Below are 14,373 nucleotides of genomic sequence, written 5' to 3' on the forward strand. Positions count from 1 at the left end.
CTCCTTTTTGTATCTCCTTGTTTTAGTCCTTGTGTTATCTCCTTGGTTGCTCTCCTTTTTGTATCTCCTTGTTTTAGTCCTTGTGTTATCTCCTTGGTTGCTCTCCTTTTTGTATCTCCTTGTTTTAGTCCTTGTGTTATCTCCTTGGTTGCTCTCCTTTTTGTATCTCCTTGTTTTTTTTCTTGTTTTAACTCTTTCTGTTTCACATTTAATCTTTTATTTACACAAACCAAAAATATAAACATTAATTGCTTCATTTGACTTATCTTGCAATCAATATTTTTAAAACAATATTCTAAACATATGCTTTACCAAATCTTTAAAAACGTCCAGTTCTAAGTCTACATACTTAATTCTTGTGCCGCCATAAACATGTAACTTTCCACTCTCGCAAAGAACCTCCAAATACTATTCTTGATAGATCACCTATTTCCCATCTCCTGTCATTATTTATTGTCTTGCTACCAAAATCGATTAATAGAAAATTTCGCGTGTAAATTTCTTAAATTTGACCGATTTATACTTGACAACGACACAGCTTTCCCCTATACCCTGATGTGATCACACACCAGAGATAGCCCGCAATAATTACCGATATTTTCTCTAGTGTCATAGTTGAAATGTATAATATTGATTTATTAAACCTTTAACACCATTCAACTGGTAATACGTTTGTGAACCTGTTTATCTTTGCCGTTGGTATTCTTAAAACAAACACACACATTGACCACATTATGTTAACCGTATGAGATAGGGTTTACTCATTTGATGTGTGTCCTTTCTACTGGCAATACGTTTATAGACCTGCTAGCTTTGAATGTGACTTTTGACATATTTCTAAAATTCCAGAACTTCAACCCACTTATGACAACTCCTGTTTTATATATATATATATAATAGTCAAGCGCACAGTGCTAGGTCATCTTATTACTTACGCTCATTCAAAACAGGCAGGAAGCTCATTACCTCATTCAAAACAGGCAGGAAGCTCATTACCTCATTCAAAACAGGCAGGAAGCTCATTACCTCATTCAAAACAGGCAGGAAGCTCATTACCTCATTCAAAACAGGCAGGAAGCTCATTACCACATTATGTCAACATCAACAACACCAAAATATATGTGAAACTATATAACCCCGGTATACCTTTACGTTTAGCAAACATATTTATATAAACAACATATACCACGAGTAACGAGTGTACTCTTATAATATATATACATATATACGTATTTTCCCCTTTTGAAACAAGAACATCTATATATAACAGAACGTTTATCTTATCTGGAGGCTACATACTCTCCTTTATGCTTTGTAAGGCCATTCCTTACGCCGATACCGTTTTCCTTGGGCGGAAGAAACATTTGACACCACTTTTGACTTGTATTGATGCGTTGTCTGTCAGCTCATAGGTTTGGCCGGGAACAAGTTTAAAGTCGACATTCTGCATAATCTTGGCAATGATGATTTTCATTTCTATCTGTTGAGTAAATTTCTGTGATTAAATCATTATTTATCATTATTTACCAGATCAGATAAATAAGAAATTGATCAAACAATTAATTCGACAAAGTAGAATTAAATGAACTCATAGTACTTGATGACGGTGTTACAAATTGTTTGACAAAAATGAGATTCAAATTATTAAAAAATTGAAAATTAAAACCATGTTTTGATTCTTCTTAAAGATATTATCAAACAGCTTTCCCAAGTCATTTTACACAAAAACATGATACTCTAGTATAGTAGTAATGAACAAACAAGTTTTTCAATGTTCTTCATCTAAGAAAAATAACGAGCGTTCGTTTGTTGTGTTTCAACAAATGTCAACACCCTTGTATCTCTGTCATCTATCTATGTATGTATCAATATAATTATTGCAAACTTTTGCAAGTATTTTATTCGGTCTTTACCACGTACATAATATAATAATCAATACTCCAAAATATTTCCAAATCACAAACACAATCTATCTACTCATAACTTTCTGGAATAACAAAAATGTGTGTCCGTATCTGGTATAAGTTGGCGTTCCGACAACAACGTGCGGATAGGCGAGTACTCGTGTTCAAACCCCTCTTGCCGATAATGTCGGGACATCCAAAGCATCACAGCTTCTCGATCTAAGTTAAGGGCTGTGGGTAACACCCAACGGAAACGGGCATCGTGATTGTATAAACAAAACAAATTTATGAGCTGTAAGAACTTAAAAAAAATATTTTTTTCATCTTAACACCATTTGTATTCACACGTGTTTGATCGATATTATCTTTAAGTGATGGGATGCACTTGGACGATTAACAGAGCAAGTTTTATGTTCATGACATTGTGTCGATATTGGAACTCAGCATCGAAAGGTGGCATAGAAACGAACAATTATTGGTTCATGAATCCAATCGATCAAAATTCATTTAAATATATGAAATTAACTTCTAAATATTTTTAATTCATGCAAGTTGGTAGATCCACCACTGTGTTAAGTTAACCCTTAATGATTTTTTATATCTGAACTGTGAATTAGTTTGCTTTAAAATTAGAACCTATCGAAAACTGCATCCAAACCGTCTTCTCTTTCTCGATATAAGATAACGTTCCCTTTTTAGTAATGCTACATCTATACCCGATTTCGACATAGTTTTTCATTTTTTTTTTCAATTTTTTTTATTTTTTTTTCCACTTTAGTCGTTGTTGTCATATTTTGACAGAAGATTTTTTAAATGACATTCGATTTTTCTAGATAACAATGAACCAACATCTCAGTACGTTGGTTGCAATGCCTTTTCAAATTATGAGAAATGCACTCTTCTTACCTCAGCAAATTTTCGTCCAATACACGTATGAGGACCGGCTGAAAATGGTGTGGAAGCATATTTGCTTAATCTAAAATAAACCGAGAAAAAAATATACAACTTCAAAATTTGTTGTCCCATTTTCACGTGACGTACGGATTTAAACTGAATTGTCATTTATCATAATCTACTATACATATTCAAACTCGTACTTCTCTGAATTATTTCTGTCGAATCGTTCCGGTAAAAACTTTGAAGGGTTTGTCACATTTTCCTCCACTCTGGACGTCGCATAGAAACTAATCTGTAGGACAAACAATACTCTAAGAACGGCATACTTAACTTGTCAAACTAGTTTGTTTATAGCAATTAAAAGACGTCCATAAGATACGTACGAGGGTCATTAAAACAATTCTGACATTAATGTAATAAAACGATAATTGACATTGTTTTTTATTCTATCTAAACAATAATGCTACCACCCATGACACGCACGTCTATTAAGTAAGCTATGCATATTTTCTCCAGCAATGGAAACAAGATAAAGTAAACGGGACGTTTGACTGGAGAGTAAGGCGGGTAGCCATTTGTACATTATTACTTTATCATGCAGATGTTTTGACATTTTAAGCACTTTACCTCTTTAGAAGCTAGATTAACATTTGAACTTACAAGCATGTCAGTTCCCATTGGTAAGAGGTGACCACCGAGTATGTAGTCCTTTGTTGTCTCGCGAAACGTTGTCTTAGCAACAGGATAAAGCCGGAGTGTCTCCTTCAGCACCATGTCTAGGTACGGTAGTTTCTCAAGATCATTTAGGGTGATCACCGAAACTGCACCAACGTTTTCATCGACCTCTCTTTGTAGTCTAATAAAATAATATACTCATTCAACTTCTATTTAGTTCGAACACACACTGCATTTTCTACTCTTAACCAAGTACGTCTCATTAGCCTGTATTTCGTATTAGACAAAATTGACCATTTTCAATCAAGAAGTATATTCTTTTAAAAACAGTCTAATGCATGTCATGTATTGTTCCCGTTGATCCTTGATACATTTTCTATGCCTATGACATTGACCTTTAGCGGGAATGTCACGAATCCTTTTACTTACTTTTTGTAACATTCTGGGTTCTTTCCGAGCAGGAAAATCACGAAACCTAAGACGTTGGCCGAGGTTTCCTGTCCTGTTTGATATAATTGCATAGCAGGTGTTAATATGTATATGTATCTGTATTCAAAGTAGAAATACATGTTCTTAATAATTCCATTCAATTATACATAAGTTACAATAAGTGATTGTAAGTAAAGTAAAGTACTGAGTGGATTTATGAGATTTAATCTAATTTAATGCATACTTATATAATCATAGCTATAACAAGAAACATTCTAACCAAAATGAAGAGAGAGAAAAATCGTCCAAAATTGACAGTTTAAACCGCTCTAATAATGATATTAGACTAGGACAATATCTACCAACACCCCCACCTCCCGAAGCCCCCGATGACAAAATCATGCATGGAAAACGAAATTGATTTATGACAGTTTGTAATGATATCCGACTTAGCATTCGTTATATTGATATTTACATACATTATGTATATGAATACATATATATTACCTGCCATTAGGATCGTCACAAAATTGTCCAGCAATATTTCATCCGTTATTAATGCGGGGTATTTTTCTGTAATAATGATTTAGATTGTCTTTTGTGACACTGCATAAATAAAGTTACAGTTAACAAGGGCGAATGAAGGACAAATAAATAGAAACCGTAGTGGATTTATAATAGTATTTTTATGATCGTTGAATCACGTTTTGCATCAAAACTGTGACTTTCTTTATATATAGACTTTATTTATTTTACAGCAATTGCGAAACAAGTTATATAACTTATAATCACGCTTGTTGGCCCGGATGGAAGCGCGCGAGGGGTCTTACTGTGGGAGGAAACCGGAGTACCCGGGGAAAACCCACGTGGTCGGCCAGGTGACCCCATACCTTTTCACGTCCGATCGGGGAATCGAACCCCGGCCGCCTAGGTGAAAGGCAAGTGTGTTACCACTGTGCCACCCGACCACCTACCCGACTTTCTTTGATTATCCTATATGCTATCCTTGATATGCTATAAGTTTTTCCTAATCAGGTTCACGAGCAAATTGCTTTTCACAGACAACGCAAGAACACGAATACATACAAGAACGGAGGGAAACGGTGTTTTTTTGTCAATGACATGTCATGCTGGCAGATATAATCAAGAAGAAGGTGGTCGCAGGTTCGTGTTTTTCTTTTTGTCAATGACATGTCATGCTGGCAGATATAATCAAGAAGAAGGTGGTCGCAGGTTAAGTGAAAACATTTAGACATTTAGAAAAAAACATAAAAAGATCTTAGTGCTTCTACTGCTGTGTTGTGACTGCACTATCATTTTATAATATTTATTAAGAGTTCTATACATACCTTTCAGTTCCATGATATACTCTAAAAGATCGTTAGGGAAGAAGTCTCCTTTATCTTTCGCCAGTTTTCTTTCTAACATCTTTTTGTAAGCGGTTTGTCTAAGATAGGTTATAGCTTCTCGGACCTCATGACGAAATCTCCATTTGAACGGATTAATCTAAAATATAACATATTACAATTCACATGGTGGTAAAAGGCCAACACTTTAAAGAGAAATATATGCATTGTATCTAATCTAGCTCTGGCTGGGATTTTAACATTTCGGTATTTATACAAAGCGATTAACTGGTATTGATGCCTTTAGCAGTCTTCCATGCGTTATGGATATAGCAGCAATACATATCTACATTTCACAAAGCCAAATGAAATAAACTTTTTGACACTGAGCAAACAAACGGGAGAGAAAATGCTCTTTTAAGTGAGGCTTAATAAATAAAAACAACACTCGCAGACATTTTTATACATACAGCAACAAAAGGGTTTTGCAGCTGTGCCGCAAATCCTGCTAAAGCTGTCTTCATTTTCGTGACAAACGGATGGTTCTCTGCACTCAATGGCCCCATGTCTACATTGAATGCAACCTGTAAATAAAGTCGGATGAGGTGAAATACATATGACGATAAGAACTATGGAACATGTAGAAATATGATTCAAATATTATTTTTATATCATACACAAAGCCCGTAGTTTCATGAATCAATCATAAAAAATAATTCCTTACTTTGACTTCAAACAGAGGTTATTGTACCAAATCGACCAAGAAAGCCTTGTAGTCCTTTCTTTTTCAAAGTTATGTACAATGCATTTATAGATTAATAGAAAAAAAATATGAAAATTCCAAGTTTTTAAGCAATCGTCATGATTAACATTATTAAATGATTAGCTTCCCTGAAAATATAAGATCACGTCAAATGTTCAAATGAACATATAAAAAAGTGAATATGATACAAAAGAAATTAGTACTAAATCACTTCACTGGTACATATCATATAACGAAATTGATTTCCATCACTTTCTTCATCTTTACATTTGTATCTTACTTTTATATCATTCTCATAGCTGTATAAGGAACGAAGAAACTATCGAAGTCGAGGAAATACATATACTTAATACTACCCATACTATCTTTTTTCTAGACAAACCTGTTACAACAGATCATAGCAAAGAAACGACTCCTAGATTAAATTTGTACGACAGATGATGTCATCCTCTACTCCCAGACAAACCTTGTACAATAGATGATAATATGACCTACTATCAGACAAACCTTGTACAATAGATAACACACCCTACACCAAGGCAAACCTTGTACAATAGATGATAACATACCATACTCCCAGACAAACCTTGTACAATAGATGATAATATGACCTACTATCAGACAAACCTTGTACAATAGATGATAACATACCCTACACCAAGGCAAACCTTGTACAATAGATGATAGCATACCCTACTCCCAGACAAACCTTGTACAATAGATGATAATATGACCTACTACCAGACCAAACCTCGTACAATAGATGATAATATGACCTACTATCAGACAAACTTTGTACAATAGATAACACACCCTACACCAAGGCAAACCTTGTACAATAGATGATAACATACCCCGGCTACCAGACAAACCTTGTACAATAGATGATAACATACCCTACACCAAGGCAAACCTTGTACAATAGATGATAACATACCCTACTCCCAGACAAACCTTGTACAATAGATGATAACATACCTACTCGCAGCCACACCATATGATATCATACCCTACAACCCTGTACCATAGATAACATACTCCTAAACAAACCTTTACAATTTCTGACCCACCTTGTACAACACATGCATTGTCAGTTTATAAAACATATTAAGTGTGTGTATTTCAGTCTTGCCATCCGCTTTTGCTTCCAGGTGTTCCAGAAAACGATCAGCAAATTCGTTGAATTCAGGTGCCAATTGACGAATGAAGCTGTATAATGTAACAAACAACAATACATCTTTATAGCAAATCGTTTACAAGCAAACAATAATACAACATTAAACAATTAGTTTAACCCTGTTGTTAAGTCACTGTAATGCGTAATTACTATTCAGGTCAGGTGGAGAAGACACCTCATCTCCAAAATCTACCATAATGAAAGCGTCAATTGGCCAGATGCAATGACATACAGCACATTTGAATTAACCCAGCCAATAAATATGTTATTTCGATCATGTATCGGTTTTTCGTTGTGCGATAATTTAAATCAATATCTCAACTGTGGTTTGAACCATTGGTCTAGCTGCATTCGCTGTAGTACCCAACGTTTTTGGTCAAGCTGCGTTTCAATTCCATCGCCAATAAATCTGAAACATAAAAATTTACAGAAACTGACATAAGATGGTTTCCTGTTTTGTATTATGACAATATGAATTTATGTTTTTGATAAACAAGAGAATTTTAATATAGTCTAATTATAAACTCAGTAATATATACATGTTTTTCAACACTTTCGGTTTTATAACTACTCATATCAGAAATTGATTTTTAACAAATATGATTATGACGTTAAGTATAAATGGAAATATCAATGTTTACTGTATCTATTCTTTGTAACATAACGTACCTTTTACCAAAAACACGTTTTAGTCTGTCATATATACGCTTTGACTTCGGGTGATTTCCTTTTACAAGAACATCCTGCAATTAGACCAAATTCTTTCGTAAGTACCATTCTGAGGGTATCTTAGGAAGTATTATACTCCGGTATATTAATAGCTATTTACATATGCTTATTGTACAAACTCAATAAGTAGTGTTTTTATTAGATGGTTGTGATTTTTATTATTGACAAGAATTTTAAAACATTTATTATATGCTAAAATAAATAGATTTTTACCTTAATACATTCGGGGTCTAACACAACGACAATAACCTCATGCCACAAACACAGCCGGAATAACAGCCCATGTGTCTTTGATCTGAAAACGAATTTAACTGTTTTACAATAATATCATTTTACGGTCCAAAATGCCATCCGTCCATCTATCCATGTTAAAATGCTTTCTATGTACTTAACATTTTCATACAGACATAAACATTTCTGAACTCCTGACACATTTTTTACCTGCAATTGATATAGCCCTTGACCAAATTGACAAACACAGCACCACAAGAGCAGTCATAGAGAAGCCATACTAATCTTACTTAGACTTTTTTAAACGGGAAGACCCACATGTTTGCTATTCATGACTCCCCATTCACCGTTGCACACTTAATGATCGAATATCTGACTTCACATTTGTTTGTGACAAATACTTCCAAATTACAGATATGAAAAATTTATTCTCTGCATGTACATCAGTTCAAAGCGATCATGGCTGTTGGCATAAAATAATCAATCAATCAATAAATCAATAAATCAATAAATCAGCCAATCCTACAGAATTGAGCATTTTACTCACGTTTCTATAAAGTAGTCGTCCAAAATACCGCCTGCGGCTATCACTTTTCCGATGGAAGGAAGATTCCCGCTCCAGAAGCTTTAGAAGATATATATGATATTATTACAAACATTAGTTCCACAATGTTTGCAGCATTTATTTCAGTATACAAGTTGAGAGAGAGAAAACAGCAACGAGAAATTGAGAGTTTAGCATCAGTTTTTTTTATTTCATGCTTTTCCTAACTTGGACGAATAAGCAGTAAATAGCTAAGGCAAAAATAATGTTGTAGCATATATAAGCTGGTAGACAGGACAAAATAACAAAATAAATGCAAATACAGGTGGAAAACACTTAAGTAATAAGGATATCACACGATCTTGAAATCATCTCCCAAAGACACCGCGTGACTTCACTGCCACAGGGAATCCAAGCAGCTATTTCACTCTAAATCATGCCGCCTCATACATATGCATAAAGGACAAAAACAGAAAGTTGTCTGTTCTGTAATATATACGATAGTCAGAGGTACACACAGAGTTTGAATACCTTTTTAGCATATGAATTAACTATAAAGGTTATCACCCAATATAGGGCATATTTGTTGTTATTGATGCCCTGCATGCATTTGCATTTCCATAAATGTTTGAATACGTACAACGCAATTACCTCCAGCTATACGACTTGTTACATCTGATTATAACTTTTTGTTGGATAGTACGTTAAGCGGGATATCTGCATTTTAATTTACATATGATTAAATGCGGACTACATGCATTTACCAGCGTTGACAGGAATGCTATACATTGTACATGCCTGTTAACATGATAGTATAACATTTTTTCATCTTTAAATTTATATACAGAAGATTGAAAATTCATGTTTACAATAATATGCCTGAAATCTTTCCATTTCAGTATCTATGGACAGCAATAATGCTTCGCCAAATAAGTATAAATTGTCATTTTTATTGCAGCAAATTCAGTCATTCAGATGTGACAGAAAATAACGTTATTGCACAATGGATGAGATGGAGATCCTATGAATACAAATCAATTACTATTGAAAAGTATGGATATATAGAGAATATGTGGTTAGTTTCTTACAATAAAAGGTTTATTTTGGCGAGGACTAAAACAGACGAGATGGCGAGCCTTTGGCGCATTTCCGTTCCAAAAATAAATCTTATATTGTAAGATCCTTACCATAGATTCTGTTTATCCTGCAACAGTTTACCAGTAGCAGGCATTCAATGCAAACGGCGTAAAGCGCCTTTTGCTAACCTTTTTGAACTGAAGCGTTGCATCCGCAATGTCGAGAAGGAAAATGTCCATTCATGAGAACTATATCTAATACCTTCGGTAATGTCTTGTCGTGTTTCAATAAACATTGTAGTTCCATTCTTGTTCTTACCTCAAAGTATAACTTCACTCATAAGTGTATAAAAATATATATATATAACTATTTATTTTGCGATAGTGAACTGTTTGATACCACAATAAGTCAGTAAATTAAATGTTTTACGTTTCGCATAAAAAACCTTGTTTCTCCATAATCACTGTCAAATTGTAAACCCGATACACAGAATGTGATCTTCGGCTTAATCTATGCTGATTTGTGTAGCTATTCATGTTGTATCAATAAAATGGAGCCTTAGAGTTTGATTATGTAACAGTGCTCCTTGTGCTATGTACGGATGGAACACTTGTGACTTTTATTTTTCTTAGATTGGCGTATCGAATTTAAATTAACGATTTTCTGCTTCGAGGTGAGTTTATACATGTATATGTGTTGGAACAACTTCTTTGTTTTATTACATTGTCGTCAATTCATTTGCTTATGTAATATATATATGTGTATATATACCTTTTTGTCGTAGCAGAAAATAATATCTGATGAGTGTTGCCAAACACTTTAAGGTCAAAGTTCATGCATTATCAGGTCAACTTGAAAGTACTTCAGTCTGAATCGAGAAAAGGCACGTGTTTTTCATGGAAGGATAAAACACAGCTTTATCTGACAGAAGTTAGGTTGATGTGTGCGATGGTTGCAGAATAAACTTAAATATCTATTCGTGAAAAAATTGTTTTTTTTCCAATGCGGTAGAATCAAGAAGTGGATGTTCAAAAGCGAATTCTTGCTCATCGTAGAACAGAGAAGAAAGGTCACGTAGAAATTATTCAGAAATAATTATTAAGATCGGTTTGAAAAACATCCTTTCAAATATAGACCAAACATCCTGTTGATAGATCTTGGTGGGACTCTCAGTACTGAATGGACATATTCCATACAATAAAGGCACAAGATAACATCGATGTAAATATCAGTGTGTAGTTTGTGTTGGGGATACGCTTTATAAATACAAAGATGTTACATACATATGGTATTGTGCTATTTATCTCCATGATACATGTACTGTGTAACACGCGCACTCATGAGTAAAATGTTCATGTGCTTAGGATACAGAATGTCACATAATTGTTATTTCTATCTCATTAAATATAGATATATATCGAGCGCACTACAGTGTAAGGTTGTGTACGTTTGTTTGTATGCGTTGACTTGACAACTTTTTTGATATTATCATGCATATATCAATTTGAAAAAGTGGTGTAAGGTGTCTTAGATTCAAATCAATGAATTTATTTTACTACATGTCAAATACATATCGAAACCACGAAAACATGCCGATTAGGTAAGACAACGTCACGGATGAGCGCTCCAGCCGAGGTTGGAACTAGTCAGTGATTATTAGCTGGATGGTTAATTGTAGGAAAAGAATTATCTATATGATTTTAAATTAAAATTAAGAATGTTATTAAGTAAACAGCGAAGGTGAGCGGCAAAAATATCAGGCGCCGCAATACATAAGACTTGAAATGAACTTTGGATTGAAAGCCGTAGCCAAGAATACCCGAGTGGGTGGGTATGTTTTTCGAATGTTATGTACTACATGTACTTTCATATTTTTCGCAAATCAATATGGCGCCCTGATATGTTTTTGTGAGGAGTTCTCACATACTGTTAGTGATACTAGATAGAGTTGATCATACTGACCAATGGTATTTGAGCTTTCACGTATGACCTAGATGTATGACTTGAAATGGTAGGAACCTGTTGAATTACACTTGACGTCAAGTACATAACAATGTAATGCAACATGATTATTTTCAGCAAGCGTAATAGTAACTGCCAATGACAAAAAAAAATCTGCAAGTCTGGCAAAAACATGTTTTTGTGTCTTACCTTACATTGTAAAATTAAAATCACCGAGTATCGAATCAAATTCATGTCAATGCTGGGAAGGTCTGTTTTTGTGTAAAACCTTAATACAATATATTTGGCATGGAAATTGCGCATTTTGCTTGTTATAATGGCCTATTTTCATATGTTTGCATGACAGAATAATCACATTCACCTATAGAATTTCAAATTGCGTAAAAATATATCATGTTAACAAAGATGAGCGGCACAAAATCAATCAAAATAGTTTCAATCGCTCACCTCGCAAACCACCGTAAAATCTAACAGATGTGATTTGAAGGCAGTCCGTGGTTATATCAAACATGTTCGTTTTCCATGAACAAAAGAGAACAGGTTTCATATAAAGATATCAATAAGTAGCGGGCCAGGCAACCAGTCACACAGGTAATACTTACATACAAATACATTTCTTGTTCCAAAAAATGGGGAAACGGAGAAGGCACATATACTGACCTGTCTCTAGGTGGACCAGGAAGGTGGTCATACTTTTGATGTTGTCGATGAATATACCATGCTACGGAGACGAGTGCACAAAGGCACACAGCTATCACAATCTCAAAGAGTTCCATCACAAAAAGGCCCATGCTGAACGCAAAAGGCTGGCTTTGTGTTGTAAACGGTACCCCGGATGTGACATAACTTAATGCACGGATGCACATTTTGAAGGTGAAGACCACTTTTAATCCCTGCATTATTTAATAACACATGGTGTTCAAGGGTGTTCAATGCGATACTCTCGGGTGAAAAGGAGAGTTTAGCTTTGAACCCCCTTGGCTAGCGAAGTTGATGCTTATCTTTAACGCAACAGTCTGGCGAGTATTAGCATCGTTGATACTGTTTATTATTGCTATTTTCATATGTCACATGGTATATCCAGATATTATTAGAGTTTTTCCATATGCAAGATTGTTACATCTTTTAATAAGATGTTAGGTTAAATTACAAAACAGGACCGATCATTTTTTTGTGATATTTTCATGAATTCATGTATTTTATGCATATACTTTTGTGCAAGTATTTCCTGGTTCTCGCATGTGCAAGTATTTTCTGGTTCTCGCATGTGCTGAAATATTCCTGGTGCTGATAGCAGCAAACACGCAAGCTATAGCAACATGGATAATTTAACCACAGCAGACTTTAATGTAATACCATGGAATTACATGGTTTTTAGAATTTTTGGGAGGATTTTGGTTCATATGTGCTTCATATGCAGTTTACGTGCCATCATTCAAAGAGTTTAGCTAATGTTTATGTGTCAGAATTAAAACTTTTCATTGTTTTTGTTATCGAACGGCATTATAGAAACGAACAAACATTAATTCATGAATACAGTGGATTGTAATTTATTAAAAAGGTCAATTGCAAATAACTAACGCCCTTTTTGTGTCTAATTTCTCTACAAGAATATAATCTTAGCTGTACGCATGTAAATACAATATAATTTTTACCCATGTAGCTGATATGAATACACAGCACATCAATCTCTGTCAAATTCTTCTCATACATCTTATTCTCATTTATATGGCATTTTTATATCATTCTTACGACGGTTAATCTTGTTCGTATAACTTCATGGTATTTTAGTCGTTCTTCAAAGTGTGAAGAAACAGCTAACATACTTTGTATTTCACTTGTAATTTACAGTTATTAGACCATCAAGGTTCAATCATATTAGGGAAGATAAAATGCGGATTTGATGTTAAAAAGACACTTTAAGATATTGAAATTTATCATTCGAATTTGTTTTTTCCAAAATATTAATTTACTATCTAGCAACACAACATTCACTCACCAGTTTCTGTGTTTTTTGTTCATTTAGGTGAATTTCCTCAAGGCACTCTTATAATTTATGATTTAGTACTATAAGTTCATTTACAAGTAAAAGTACAGTCCATCTTTTGGGGACATTTGCCAATGACACAGATTAGAAGACAGCAGACAGGTTGCGTACAGGTCAGCTTGAGGACAGTGTCTGGATATTTGATAAGGGCATGTTAGTCTGTTTGAAGGTCACATATATGTACTTAACCTATCATTAACATGTATAATATGACGTGCACAAAAGGCGAATTTAAAGTTTCTCTCCATTCTTGTTCATATCAGTTACATAAATTAGTAATGCGAAATGTAAATTCTTTTCGCATTCCATATCTATTGCTTCACCGTACAATTTACTGTATTTTAGTAAAGAGGACATAAGTCAATGGCTCAAATTATTGGTACAGTCGAGATTCTCGATGATTAAACACTACGCTATGTTTATTTACTTCCTAACTATTTTAAATCATTCATTAAATTACAGAATCGTTCCGATTGTCTTCTGTAAAATATATGAAACCTACTGACATAGCTTCAACCCCACTGTACTTGTTATGCAATATGTTGATACAAAATAGATAGGTTACAAATAACTAGACTTTGTCAGTCAGATG

At 34.3% G+C, this 14,373-nt stretch overlaps 1 protein-coding gene across 7 annotated transcripts; it reads right to left on the minus strand.

Annotated features, from left to right (window-relative positions):
• LOC117323755 (cholesterol 24-hydroxylase-like) lies at nucleotides 1–12,582 on the minus strand. 7 transcript variants are annotated; one of them, XR_004531821.1, is made up of 15 exons: nucleotides 12,395–12,582; nucleotides 8,699–8,776; nucleotides 8,134–8,215; nucleotides 7,861–7,934; nucleotides 7,514–7,600; nucleotides 7,085–7,223; nucleotides 5,722–5,835; nucleotides 5,255–5,411; nucleotides 4,413–4,478; nucleotides 3,906–3,978; nucleotides 3,462–3,657; nucleotides 3,002–3,093; nucleotides 2,811–2,880; nucleotides 1,087–1,480; nucleotides 1–1,026 (listed from the first exon to the last, which is right to left on the minus strand). XR_004531821.1 is itself a non-coding variant. In XM_033879182.1 (14 exons), exons 1-14 carry the CDS (start codon nucleotides 12,523–12,525, stop codon nucleotides 1,328–1,330), a joined length of 1,512 nt encoding a protein of 503 aa, XP_033735073.1. In that variant the 5' UTR covers nucleotides 12,526–12,582; the 3' UTR covers nucleotides 1–1,327. The 7 variants fall into 7 exon arrangements, 2 of the variants coding, with proteins under 2 accessions (XP_033735073.1, XP_033735075.1); XR_004531819.1 differs by having other exon boundaries at nucleotides 1–1,056; XR_004531822.1 differs by having other exon boundaries at nucleotides 1–936; nucleotides 997–1,480.
• Nucleotides 12,583–14,373: the final 1,791 nt, after the last annotated feature.

This window comes from Pecten maximus, chromosome 3, assembly GCF_902652985.1.
Source record: "Pecten maximus chromosome 3, xPecMax1.1, whole genome shotgun sequence".
Taxonomy (NCBI): domain Eukaryota; kingdom Metazoa; phylum Mollusca; class Bivalvia; order Pectinida; family Pectinidae; genus Pecten; species Pecten maximus.

Bases quoted from the DNA above. Each gene is read 5' to 3' on its own strand.
- LOC117323755 (XM_033879182.1), bottom strand. From the start codon at position 12,525: ATGGGCCTTTTTGTGATGGAACTCTTTGAGATTGTGATAGCTGTGTGC. The intron at 7,224-7,513 runs GTTGAGATATTG...TACATTATACAG, and splicing joins GACCAATGGTTCAAACCACA to CTTCATTCGTCAATTGGCAC. The intron at 4,479-5,254 runs GTATGTATAGAA...TCATTATTACAG, and splicing joins GTATATCATGGAACTGAAAG to AAAAATACCCCGCATTAATA.